This window comes from Bombina bombina, chromosome 4 (genome assembly GCF_027579735.1).
Source record: "Bombina bombina isolate aBomBom1 chromosome 4, aBomBom1.pri, whole genome shotgun sequence".
NCBI classification, from domain to species: Eukaryota; Metazoa; Chordata; class Amphibia; order Anura; family Bombinatoridae; genus Bombina; species Bombina bombina.
The window spans coordinates 1,116,787,868-1,116,802,078 of record NC_069502.1 but is presented as its reverse complement, the minus strand read 5'-3'; the positions used below and the strand labels follow the sequence as shown (position 1 = coordinate 1,116,802,078).

Genomic DNA, 14,211 nt, shown 5'->3' with positions numbered 1-14,211 from the left:
AGGATGCCTGAGTTCCAAGATGGCTTCTCCTAATACAAAGAGGCGGAGATTCAGTATTTGGTACCTTTAAGCTATTAAAACAGGAGAACTGATTTGAAAAGAGCTGCAGCAACAGGATGAAATGCAACAACCCCAATTTTTTCTTTCATGATTCAGATAGTGCATGTAATTTTAAGCAACTTTCTAATTTACTCCTATTATTTTTTTTTTACATTCCTGCTTTTTCAAATAAAGATACCAAGAGAATGAATACAAATTTATAATATGAGTAAATTAAAAAGTTGCTTAAAGTTGCAAATCCCTTTAAGGACCCGATTTATTATTGGGTGGGCATGCAAGATTCCCAGCTATAATGCTGATCGTCCGCTGCCTGCAATTATTACTGCGCAAGCCATTTATACGCAGTACTCTCTTGTGACAAGTCGTGTGAGGATATGACCAGTCAACCACACTAAACAAATACATTTGGGATGATTTAACTCAGAGGTGCTTCTACTTGCAGTTAGACTCGCACAGGCGCCAAACCTGCTTTTTGTTGCTTGATAAATAGAGCCTGAAGAATCTACAAAGAGGATATCAAAAGTCTAAACATCTCTTCTGAAATCGTAGAAAAGGCTGAAATCAAATGGTATTTGAAAAATCATGAACAAAGGTAAATTGCTTGATCTAACCATTGCATTTTTTGTGTTAGAGAAAAGGTATATATCTTAAAAAAAGACTACACATGGTAAACTATCATTTAAGATTTTATTTTTTTTAAATTTGACACATTTTAGTTAAAGGGATGCTTAACACAAATGTTTTCTTTCATGATTCAGAAGGTAAGCATAGAAGCAGGCCCATTTTTGGTTAAGTACCCTGGATAGTGCTTGCTGATTGGTGGCTACATTTAGCCACCAAACAGCAAGAGCAACCCAGGTGCTGAACAAAAAATGGGGTGGCTTCTAAGCTTATATTGTTGATAATAGGAGTAAATTAGAAAGTTGCATAAAATGTCAGGCTCTATCTGAATAATGAAATAAATAAAATTGGGTTTACTATCCCTTTAAAACATCTGCATGCACAATGACTATAATATTTAAAAACAGTTGAGACAGACTTGTTTTGCGATACCTACCTGTAGACAAGGTAAGCAGTCACATTGTCTGTCTAACTATTCTACTGTTAATAGAAATCAATAACACTTTGCAGACCAGGCAAATAGCTTATTATATGTATAGGAAGAGTATACAGTAAACATTGGAAATATACATACGGGTTCCAGTGTTCTTTGGAGATTTTGTACAAACTGCCAAACATGATTGGTAGAACTTTGTCAATGTTCTCTTCAATTAAACTAAGAATATATTCATTGTTCCAGAAGTACAACGCTCTTTCAGCAACCTGGAAAAAAACAAAACTATTGTCAGCAAAAATAGCAGGCATATATAAAGGAAAATAAAAATATAAATGTGCATAAATGCATTTCAATTTTAAATAGAAGCATTGTTGCAGTATACTTCCATTGGCAAAAATGCTTCTAGTAAAAGTTAGTAATGCTCTTCAGCAGCATTTTCACATGTGCTATAAGAGCCCGTGCACCAGTATTCAAGTTCAGAGAGATGGTGGTGAAGACTAATTTGTATTATACAAGCCACTGCCAACTCTCTGAGAAGGTGCAATGTTTGAATACTGGTGCACGGGACCTCACAGCATATGTGCATATGCCACTGAAAAACTTTAACTTTTACTAGAAGCATTTTTGCTAATGGAAGTTTATTGCAAAAAACATAATTTATGTAAGAACTTACCTGATAAATTCATTTCTTTCATATTAGCAAGAGTCCATGAGCTAGTGACGTATGGGATATACATTCCTACCAGGAGGGGCAAAGTTTCCCAAACCTTAAAATGCCTATAAATACACCCCTCACCACACCCACAATTCAGTTTAACGAATAGCCAAGAAGTGGGGTGATAAGAAAAAAGTGCGAAAGCATATAAAATAAGGAATTGGAATAATTGTGCTTTATACAAAAAAATTATAACCACCACAAAAAAAGGGCGGGCCTCATGGACTCTTGCTAATATGAAAGAAATGAATTTATCAGGTAAGTTCTTACATAAATTATGTTTTCTTTCATGTAATTAGCAAGAGTCCATGAGCTAGTGACGTATGGGATAATGACTACCCAAGATGTGGATCTTTCCACACAAGAGTCACTAGAGAGGGAGGGATAAAATAAAGACAGCCAATTCCTGCTGAAAATAATCCACACCCAGAATAAAATTTTAATGAAAAAACATAAGCAGAAGATTCAAACTGAAACCACTGCCTGAAGTACGTTTCTACCAAAAACTGCTTCAGAAGAAGAAAACACATCAAAATGGTAGAATTTAGTAAAAGTATGCAAAAAGGACCAAGTTGCTGTTTTGCAAATCTGATCAACCGAAGCTTCATTCTTAAACGCCCAGGAAGTAGAAACTGACCTAGTAGAATGAGCTGTAATCCTTTGAGGCGGAGTGTTACCCGACTCAACATAGGCATGATGAAATAAAGATTTCAACCAAGATGCCAAAGAAATGGCAGAAGCTTTCTGGTCTTTTCTAGAACCGGAAAAGATGACAAATAGACTAGAAGTCTTTCGGAAAGACTTAGTAGCTTCAACATAATAATACAAAGCTCTAACAGCATCCAAAAAATGCAATGATTTCTCCTTAGAATTCATAGGATTAGGACATAATGAAGGAACCACAATTTCTCTACTAATGTTGTTAGAATTCACAACCTTAGGTAAAAAATTCAAAAGAAGTTCGCAGCACCGCCTTATCCTGATGCAAAATCAGAAAAGGAGACTCACAAAAAAGAGTAGATAATTCAGAGATTCTTCTGGCAGAAGAGATGGCCAAAAGAAACAAAACTTTCCAAGAAAGTAATATAACGACCAAAGAATGCATGGGTTCAAAAGGAGAAGCTTGAAGAGCCCCCAGAACCAAATTCAAACTCCAAAGAGGAGAAATTGACTTAATGACAGGTTTTATACAAACCAAAGCTTGTACAAAACAATGAATATCAGGAAGATTAGCAATCCTTCTATGAAAAAGAACAGAAAGAGCAGAGATTTGTCTTTCAAGAAACTTGCGGACAAACCTTTATCTAAACCATCCTGAAGAAATATAAGTCTTCCAGACTCTATAATATATCTCTCTAGATACAGATTTACGAGCCTGTCACATAGTATCAATCACAGAGTCAGAGAAACCTCTTTGACCAAGAATCAAGCGTTCAAACTCCACACCTTAAAATTAAGGTTTTGAGATCCTGATGGAAAAAAGAACCTTGAGACAGAAAACAGAATTTATGTTTACCTGATAAATTACTTTCTCCAACGGTGTGTCCGGTCCACGGCGTCATCCTTACTTGTGGGATATTCTCTTCCCCAACAGGAAATGGCAAAGAGCCCAGCAAAGCTGGTCACATGATCCCTCCTAGGCTCCGCCTACCCCAGTCATTCGACCGACGTTAAGGAGGAATATTTGCATAGGAGAAACCATATGGTACCGTGGTGACTGTAGTTAAAGAAAATAAATTATCAGACCTGATTAAAAAAACCAGGGCGGGCCGTGGACCGGACACACCGTTGGAGAAAGTAATTTATCAGGTAAACATAAATTCTGTTTTCTCCAACATAGGTGTGTCCGGTCCACGGCGTCATCCTTACTTGTGGGAACCAATACCAAAGCTTTAGGACACGGATGAAGGGAGGGAGCAAATCAGGTCACCTAAATGGAAGGCACCACGGCTTGCAAAACCTTTCTCCCAAAAATAGCCTCAGAAGAAGCAAAAGTATCAAACTTGTAAAATTTGGTAAAAGTGTGCAGTGAAGACCAAGTCGCTGCCCTACATATCTGATCAACAGAAGCCTCGTTCTTGAAGGCCCATGTGGAAGCCACAGCCCTAGTGGAATGAGCCGTGATTCTTTCGGGAGGCTGCCGTCCGGCAGTCTCGTAAGCCAATCTGATGATGCTTTTAATCCAAAAAGAGAGAGAGGCAGAAGTTGCTTTTTGACCTCTCCTTTTACCGGAATAAACAACAAACAAGGAAGATGTTTGTCTAAAATCCTTTGTAGCATCTAAATAGAATTTTAGAGCGCGAACAACATCCAAATTGTGCAACAAACGTTCCTTCTTTGAAACTGGTTTCGGACACAGAGAAGGTACGATAATCTCCTGGTTAATGTTTTTGTTAGAAACAACTTTTGGAAGAAAACCAGGTTTAGTACGTAAAACCACCTTATCTGCATGGAACACCAGATAAGGAGGAGAACACTGCAGAGCAGATAATTCTGAAACTCTTCTAGCAGAAGAAATTGCAACTAAAAACAAAACTTTCCAAGATAATAACTTAATATCAACGGAATGTAAGGGTTCAAACGGAACCCCCTGAAGAACTGAAAGAACTAAGTTGAGACTCCAAGGAGGAGTCAAAGGTTTGTAAACAGGCTTAATTCTAACCAGAGCCTGAACAAAGGCTTGAACATCTGGCACAGCTGCCAGCTTTTTGTGAAGTAACACAGACAAGGCAGAAATCTGTCCCTTCAGGGAACTAGCCGATAATCCTTTTTCCAATCCTTCTTGAAGGAAGGATAGAATCTTAGGAATCTTAACCTTGTCCCAAGGGAATCCTTTAGATTCACACCAACAGATATATTTTTTCCAAATTTTGTGGTAAATCTTTCTAGTTACAGGCTTTCTGGCCTGAACAAGAGTATCGATAACAGAATCTGAGAACCCTCGCTTCGATAAGATCAAGCGTTCAATCTCCAAGCAGTCAGCTGGAGTGAAACCAGATTCGGATGTTCGAACGGACCCTGAACAAGAAGGTCTCGTCTCAAAGGTAGCTTCCAAGGTGGAGCCGATGACATATTCACCAGATCTGCATACCAAGTCCTGCGTGGCCACGCAGGAGCTATCAAGATCACCGACGCCCTCTCCTGATTGATCCTGGCTACCAGCCTGGGGATGAGAGGAAACGGCGGGAACACATAAGCTAGTTTGAAGGTCCAAGGTGCTACTAGTGCATCCACTAGAGCCGCCTTGGGATCCCTGGATCTGGACCCGTAGCAAGGAACTTTGAAGTTCTGACGAGAGGCCATCAGATCCATGTCTGGAATGCCCCACAGCTGAGTGACTTGGGCAAAGATTTCCGGATGGAGTTCCCACTCCCCCGGATGCAATGTCTGACAACTCAGAAAATCCGCTTCCCAATTTTCCACTCCTGGGATGTGGATAGCAGACAGGTGGCAGGAGTGAGACTCCGCCCATAGGATGATTTTGGTCACTTCTTCCATCGCTAGGGAACTCCTTGTTCCCCCCTGATGGTTGATGTACGCAACAGTTGTCATGTTGTCTGATTGAAACCGTATGAACTTGGCCCTCGCTAGCTGAGGCCAAGCCTTGAGAGCATTGAATATCGCTCTCAGTTCCAGAATATTTATCGGTAGAAGAGATTCTTCCCGAGACCAAAGACCCTGAGCTTTCAGGGATCCCCAGACCGCGCCCCAGCCCATCAGACTGGCGTCGGTCGTGACGATGACCCACTCCGGTCTGCGGAATGTCATCCCTTGTGACAGGTTGTCCAGGGACAGCCACCAACGGAGTGAGTCTCTGGTCCTCTGATTTACTTGTATCTTCGGAGACAAGTCTGTATAGTCCCCATTCCACTGACTGAGCATGCACAGTTGTAATGGTCTTAGATGAATGCGCGCAAAAGGAACTATGTCCATTGCCGCTACCATCAAACCGATCACTTCCATGCACTGCGCTATGGAAGGAAGAGGAACGGAATGAAGTATTTGACAAGAGTTTAGAAGTTTTGTTTTTCTGGCCTCTGTCAGAAAAATCCTCATTTCTAAGGAGTCTATTATTGTTCCCAAGAAGGGAACCCTTGTTGACGGAGATAGAGAACTCTTTTCCACGTTCACTTTCCATCCGTGAGATCTGAGAAAGGCCAGGACAATGTCCGTGTGAGCCTTTGCTTGAGGAAGGGACGACGCTTGAATCAGAATGTCGTCCAAGTAAGGTACTACAGCAATGCCCCTTGGTCTTAGCACAGCTAGAAGGGACCCTAGTACCTTTGTGAAAATCCTTGGAGCAGTGGCTAATCCGAAAGGAAGCGCCACGAACTGGTAATGCTTGTCCAGGAATGCGAACCTTAGGAACCGATGATGTTCCTTGTGGATAGGAATATGTAGATACGCATCCTTTAAATCCACTGTGGTCATGAATTGACCTTCCTGGATGGAAGGAAGAATAGTTCGAATGGTTTCCATCTTGAACGATGGAACCTTGAGAAACTTGTTTAAGATCTTGAGATCTAAGATTGGTCTGAACGTTCCCTCTTTTTTGGGAACTATGAACAGATTGGAGTAGAACCCCATCCCTTGTTCTCTTAATGGAACAGGATGAATCACTCCCATTTTTAACAGGTCTTCTACACAATGTAAGAATGCCTGTCTTTTTATGTGGTCTGAAGACAACTGAGACCTGTGGAACCTCCCCCTTGGGGGAAGCCCCTTGAATTCCAGAAGATAACCTTGGGAGACTATTTCTAGCGCCCAAGGATCCAGAACATCTCTTGCCCAAGCCTGAGCGAAGAGAGAGAGTCTGCCCCCCACCAGATCCGGTCCCAGATCGGGGGCCAACATTTCATGCTGTCTTGGTAGCAGTGGCAGGTTTCTTGGCCTGCTTTCCCTTGTTCCAGCCTTGCATTGGTCTCCAAGCTGGCTTGGCTTGAGAAGTATTACCCTCTTGCTTAGAGGACGTAGCACTTTGGGCTGGTCCATTTCTACGAAAGGGACGAAAATTAGGTTTATTTTTTGCCTTGAAAGGCCGATCCTGAGGAAGGGCGTGGCCCTTACCCCCAGTGATATCAGAGATAATCTCTTTCAAGTCAGGGCCAAACAGCGTTTTCCCCTTGAAAGGAATGTTAAGTAGCTTGTTCTTGGAAGACGCATCAGCTGACCAAGATTTCAACCAAAGCGCTCTGCGCGCCACAATAGCAAACCCAGAATTCTTAGCCGCTAACCTAGCCAATTGCAAAGTGGCGTCTAGGGTGAAAGAATTAGCCAATTTGAGAGCATTGATTCTGTCCATAATCTCCTCATAAGGAGGAGAATCACTATCGACCGCCTTTATCAGCTCATCGAACCAGAAACATGCGGCTGTAGCTACAGGGACAACGCATGAAATTGGTTGTAGAAGGTAACCCTGCTGAACAAACATCTTTTTAAGTAAACCTTCTAATTTTTTATCCATAGGATCTTTGAAAGCACAACTATCCTCTATGGGAATAGTGGTGCGTTTGTTTAAAGTGGAAACCGCTCCCTCGACCTTGGGGACTGTCTGCCATAAGTCCTTTCTGGGGTCGACCATAGGAAACAATTTTTTAAATATGGGGGGAGGGACGAAAGGAATACCGGGCCTTTCCCATTCTTTATTAACAATGTCCGCCACCCGCTTGGGTATAGGAAAAGCTTCTGGGAGCCCCGGGACCTCTAGGAACTTGTCCATTTTACATAGTTTCTCTGGGATGACCAACTTGTCACAATCATCCAGAGTGGATAATACCTCCTTAAGCAGAATGCGGAGATGTTCCAACTTAAATTTAAACGTAATCACATCAGGTTCAGCTTGTTGAGAAATGTTCCCTGAATCAGTAATTTCTCCCTCAGACAAAACCTCCCTGGCCCCATCAGACTGGGTTAGGGGCCCTTCAGAACCATTATTATCAGCGTCGTCATGCTCTTCAGTATCTAAAACAGAGCAGTCGCGCTTACGCTGATAAGTGTTCATTTTGGCTAAAATGTTTTTGACAGAATTATCCATTACAGCCGTTAATTGTTGCATAGTAAGGAGTATTGGCGCGCTAGATGTACTAGGGGCCTCCTGAGTGGGCAAGACTCATGTAGACGAAGGAGGGAATGATGCAGTACCATGCTTACTCCCCTCACTTGAGGAATCATCTTGGGCATCATTGTCATTGTCACATAAATCACATTTATTTAAATGAATAGGAATTCTGGCTTCCCCACATTCAGAACACAGTCTATCTGGTAGTTCAGACATGTTAAACAGGCATAAACTTGATAACAAAGTACAAAAAACGTTTTAAAATAAAACCGTTACTGTCACTTTAAATTTTAAACTGAACACACTTTATTACTGCAATTGCGAAAAAACATGAAGGAATTGTTCAAAATTCACCAAATTTTCACCACAGTGTCTTAAAGCCTTAAAAGTATTGCACACCAAATTTGGAAGCTTTAACCCTTAAAATAACGGAACCGGAGCCGTTTTTAACTTTAACCCCTTTACAGTCCCTGGTATCTGCTTTGCTGAGACCCAACCAAGCCCAAAGGGGAATACGATACCAAATGACGCCTTCAGAAAGTCTTTTCTAAGTATCAGAGCTCCTCTCACATGCGACTGCATGTCATGCCTCTCAAAAACAAGTGCGCAACACCGGCGCGAAAATGAGGCTCTGCCTATGATTTGGGAAAGCCCCTAAAGAATAAGGTGTCTAAAACAGTGCCTGCCGATATTATTATATCAAAATACCCAGAATAAATGATTCCTCAAGGCTAAATATGTGTTAATAATGAATCGATTTAGCCCAGAAAAAGTCTACAGTCTTAATAAGCCCTTGTGAAGCCCTTATTTACGATCTTAATAAACATGGCTTACCGGATCCCATAGGGAAAATGACAGCTTCCAGCATTACATCGTCTTGTTAGAATGTGTCATACCTCAAGCAGCAAGAGACTGCTCACTGTTCCCCCAACTGAAGTTAATTGCTCTCAACAGTCCTGTGTGGAACAGCCATGGATTTTAGTGACGGTTGCTAAAATCATTTTCCTCATACAAACAGAAATCTTCATCTCTTTTCTGTTTCTGAGTAAATAGTACATACCAGCACTATTTCAAAATAACAAACTCTTGATTGAATAATAAAAACTACAGTTAAACACTAAAAAACTCTAAGCCATCTCCGTGGAGATGTTGCCTGTACAACGGCAAAGAGAATGACTGGGGTAGGCGGAGCCTAGGAGGGATCATGTGACCAGCTTTGCTGGGCTCTTTGCCATTTCCTGTTGGGGAAGAGAATATCCCACAAGTAAGGATGACGCCGTGGACCGGACACACCTATGTTGGAGAAAGACTGATCTTAACGGAAGAGTCCACAGCTGGCAAGAGGCCATCCGGACAAGATCCGCATACCAAAACCTGTGAGGCCATGCTGGAGCTACCAGCAGGACAAACGAGCATTCCTTTAGAATATTACGAATACCCTTGGAAGAAGAACTAGAGGCGGAAAGATATAGGCAGGATGACACTTGTAAGGAAGAGATAATGCATCCACTGCCTCCGCCCGAGGATCCCTGGATCCGGACAGATACCAGGGAAGTTTCTTGTTTAGATGAGAAACCATCAGATCTATTTCTGAGAGTTCCCACATTTGAACAATCTGAGGAAATACCTCTGGGTGAAGACCATTCGCCCAGGTGCAACGTTTGGCGACTGAGATAATCCGCTTTCCAATTGTCCATACCTGGGATATGAACCGCAGAGATTAGACAGGAGCTGGATTCCGCCCAAACCAAAATTCGAGATACTTCTTTCATAGCCAGAGGACTGTGAGTCCCTCCTTGATGATTGATGTATGCCACAGTTGTGACATTGTCTTATCTGAAAACAAATGAACAACTCTCTCTTCAGAAGAGGCCAAGACTGAAGAGCTCTGAAATTGCACGGAGTTCCAAATATAGATCGGAAATCTCACCTCCTGAGATTCCCAAACCCCTTGTGCCGTCAGATACCCCCACACAGCTCCCCAACCTGTAAGACTTGCATCTGTTGAGATTATAGTCCAGGTCGGAAGAACAAAGAAGCCCCCTGAACTAAACGATTGTGATCTGCCCACCATGTCAGAGAGTGTCGTATAATCGGTTTAAAGATATTAATTGAGATATCTTTGAGTAATCCCTGCACCATTGGTTCAGCATACAGAGCTGAAGAGGTCGCATGTGAAAACGAGCAAAGGAGATCGCATTTGATGCGGCAGTCCTAAGACCTAAAATTTCCATGCATAAGGCTACCAAAGGGAATGATTGTGACTGAAGGTTTTGACAAGCTGATATCAATGTTAAACTTCTCTTGTCTGACAAGGACAGAGTCATAGACACTGAATCTATACTAGAAACCTAAAAAGGTTACACTTGTCTGAGGAATCAATGAACTGATTGGTAAATTGATCCTCCAACCATGAACTTGAAGAAACAACACAAGTCGATTCGTATGAGATTCTTCGAAAATGAGAAGACTGAGCAAGTACCCAGATATTGTCCAATAAGGAAATACCAAAAAACCCTGTTCTCTGATTACAGAAAGAAGGGCACCGAGAACCTTTGAAAGAAATTCTTGGAACTGAGGCTAGGCCAAACGGTAGAGCCACAAAACTGGTAATGCTTGTCTAAAAAGAGAATCTCAGACACAAAAAGTGATCTGGATGAATCGGAATATGTAGATACACATCCTGTAAATCTATTGTAGACATATAATGCCCTTGCTAAACAAAAAGGCAGGACAGTCCTACAGTAACCATCTTGAATGTTGGTATCCTTACATAACGATTCAATATTGATAGATCCGAAACTGGTCTGAAGGAATTGACCTTCTTTAGTACAATGAAGAGATAAAATAAAACCCCAGCCCCTGTTCCAGAACTGGAACTGGCATAATTACTCCAGCCAACTCTAGATCTGAAACACATTTCAGAAATGCTGAGCCTTTGCTGTGTTAACTGGGACACGGGAAAGAAAAAAATCTCTTAGCAGGAGGCCTTAACTGAAGCCAATTCTGTACCTTTCTGAAACAATGTTCTGAAACCAGAAATTGAGAACGGAATTGATCAAAATTTCTTTGAAGAAAACGTAATCTGCCTCATACCAGCTGAGCTGGAATAAGGTCCGCACCTTCATGGGTACTTAGGAGCTGGCTATAGGTTTTCTAAAAGGCTTGGATATATTCCAAACTGGAAATAGTTTCCAAACTGATACCGCTCCTGAGAATGAAGGATCAGGCTTTTGTTCCTTATTGTGAGGAAAGGAACGAAATGATCATTAGACCTAAATTTACCTTAGATTTTTTATCCTTTGGTAAAAAAGTTCCCTTCCTTCCAGAAACAGTTGAAATAATAATTTATTACCCTGAAAAGAAAGGGAAAGCAAAGTTGACTTAGAAGACATATCAGTATTCCAAGTTTAATCCATAAAGCTGTTCTAGCTAAAATAGCTAGAGACATATACCTGACATCAACTCTAATGATATCAAAAGATGGTATCACCAATAAAATTATTAGCATGTTATAGAATAATAATAATGCTATAAAATTATGATCTGTTACTTGTTGCGCTAAAGCTTCTAACCAAAAAGTTGAAGCTGCAGCAACATCCGCTAAAAATATAGCAAGTCTAAGAAGATTACCTGAACATAAGTAAGCTTTTCTTAGAAAGGATTCAATTTTTCCTATCTAAAGGATCCCTAAATGAATTACTATCTGCCGTAGGAATAGTAGCACATTTAGCAGGAGTAGAGACAGCCCCATAACCTTAGGGATTTTGTCCCAAAAAAACTCTAATCTGTCAGATGGCACAGGATATAATTGCTTAAACGTTTAGAAGGAGTAAAAGAATTACCCAAATTATTCCATTCCCTGGAAATTACTTCAGAAATAGCATCAGGGAGATTAAACACTTCTGGAATAACTACAGGAGATTAAAAAACCTTATTTAAACGTTTAGATTTAGAATCAAGAGGACCAGAATCCTCTATTTCTAATGCAATTAATAATTCTTTAAATAAAGAACGAATAAATTCCATCTTGAACAAATACAAAGATTTATCAGCATCAACCTCTGAGACAGAAACCTCTGAACCAGAAGAACCATTATCAGTATCAGAATGATGATGTTCATTTAAAAATTCATCTGAAAAAAGAGAAGTTTTAAAAGACTTTTATGTAAACTAGAAGGAGAAATAACAGACATAGCCTTCTTAATGGATTTAAAAAATAAAATCTCTTATGTTTATCAGGAACACTCTGAAAATTAGATGTTGACGGAACAGCAACAGGTAATGTAACAGTACTAAAGGAAATTTTATCTGCATTAATAAGTTTGTCATGACATGCAATACAAACAACAGCTGGAGAAACAGATACCAAAAATTATAGCAGATACACTTAGCTTGGTAGCTCCAGCAGTAGACAGCGATTTTCCTGTAGTATCTTCTGACTCAGATGCAACGTGAGACATCTTGTAATATGTAAGAGAAAAAAACAGAATTTATGTTTACCTGATAAATTACTTTCTCCAACGGTGTGTCCGGTCCACGGCGTCATCCTTACTTGTGGGATATTCTCTTCCCCAACAGGAAATGGCAAAGAGCCCAGCAAAGCTGGTCACATGATCCCTCCTAGGCTCCGCCTACCCCAGTCATTCGACCGACGTTAAGGAGGAATATTTGCATAGGAGAAACCATATGATACCGTGGTGACTGTAGTTAAAGAAAATAAATTATCAGACCTGATTAAAAAACCAGGGCGGGGCCGTGGACCGGACACACCGTTGGAGAAAGTAATTTATCAGGTAAACATAAATTCTGTTTTCTCCAACATAGGTGTGTCCGGTCCACGGCGTCATCCTTACTTGTGGGAACCAATACCAAAGCTTTAGGACACGGATGAAGGGAGGGAGCAAATCAGGTCACCTAAATGGAAGGCACCACGGCTTGCAAAACCTTTCTCCCAAAAATAGCCTCAGAAGAAGCAAAAGTATCAAACTTGTAAAATTTGGTAAAAGTGTGCAGTGAAGACCAAGTCGCTGCCCTACATATCTGATCAACAGAAGCCTCGTTCTTGAAGGCCCATGTGGAAGCCACAGCCCTAGTGGAATGAGCTGTGATTCTTTCAGGAGGCTGCCGTCCGGCAGTCTCGTAAGCCAATCTGATGATGCTTTTAATCCAAAAAGAGAGAGAGGTAGAAGTTGCTTTTTGACCTCTCCTTTTACCAGAATAAACAACAAACAAGGAAGATGTTTGTCTAAAATCCTTTGTAGCATCTAAATAGAATTTTAGAGCGCGAACAACATCCAAATTGTGCAACAAACGTTCCTTCTTCGAAACTGGTTTCGGACACAGAGAAGGCACGACTATCTCCTGGTTAATGTTTTTGTTAGAAACAACTTTTGGAAGAAAACCAGGTTTAGTACGTAAAACCACCTTATCTGCATGGAACACCAGATAAGGAGGAGAACACTGCAGAGCAGATAATTCTGAAACTCTTCTAGCAGAAGAAATTGCAACCAAAAACAAAACTTTCCAAGATAATAACTTAATATCAACGGAATGTAAGGGTTCAAACGGAACCCCCTGAAGAACTGAAAGAACTAAGTTGAGACTCCAAGGAGGAGTCAAAGGTTTGTAAACAGGCTTGATTCTAACCAGAGCCTGAACAAAGGCTTGAACATCTGGCACAGCTGCCAGCTTTTTGTGAAGTAACACAGACAAGGCAGAAATCTGTCCCTTCAAGGAACTTGCAGATAATCCTTTTTCTAATCCTTCTTGAAGGAAGGATAGAATCTTAGGAATCTTAACCTTGTCCCAAGGGAATCCTTTAGATTCACACCAACAGATATATTTTTTCCAAATTTTGTGGTAAATTTTTCTAGTTACAGGCTTTCTGGCCTGAACAAGAGTATCAATAACAGAATCTGAGAACCCTCGCTTTGATAAGATCAAGCGTTCAATCTCCAAGCAGTCAGCTGGAGTGAGACCAGATTCGGATGTTCGAACGGACCTTGAACAAGAAGGTCTCATCTCAAAGGTAGCTTCCATGGTGGAGCCGATGACATATTCACCAGATCTGCATACCAAGTCCTGCGTGGCCACGCAGGAGCTATCGAGATCACCGACGCCCTCTCCTGATTGATCCTGGCTACCAGCCTGGGGATGAGAGGAAACGGCGGGAATACATAAGCTAGTTTGAAGGTCCAAGGTGCTACTAGTGCATCTACTAGAGTCGCCTTGGGATCCCTGGATCTGGACCCGTAGCAAGGAACCTTGAAGTTCTGACGAGAGGCCATCAGATCCATGTCTGGAATGCCCCACAGGTCC

The 14,211-nt window shown here is 41.2% G+C and overlaps 1 protein-coding gene across 1 annotated transcript in view; it reads right to left on the bottom strand.

Annotated features, from left to right (window-relative positions):
- Window positions 1-14,211, bottom strand: part of LOC128658218 (serine/threonine-protein phosphatase 2A 56 kDa regulatory subunit alpha isoform) — a gene marked incomplete in the record, with an annotated part of 340,402 nt that overhangs the window by 15,701 nt on the left and 310,490 nt on the right. The window contains 1 exon segment of the mRNA XM_053712752.1: window positions 1,256-1,383. Within this exon segment, the coding sequence (XP_053568727.1) occupies window positions 1,256-1,383 (128 nt within the window).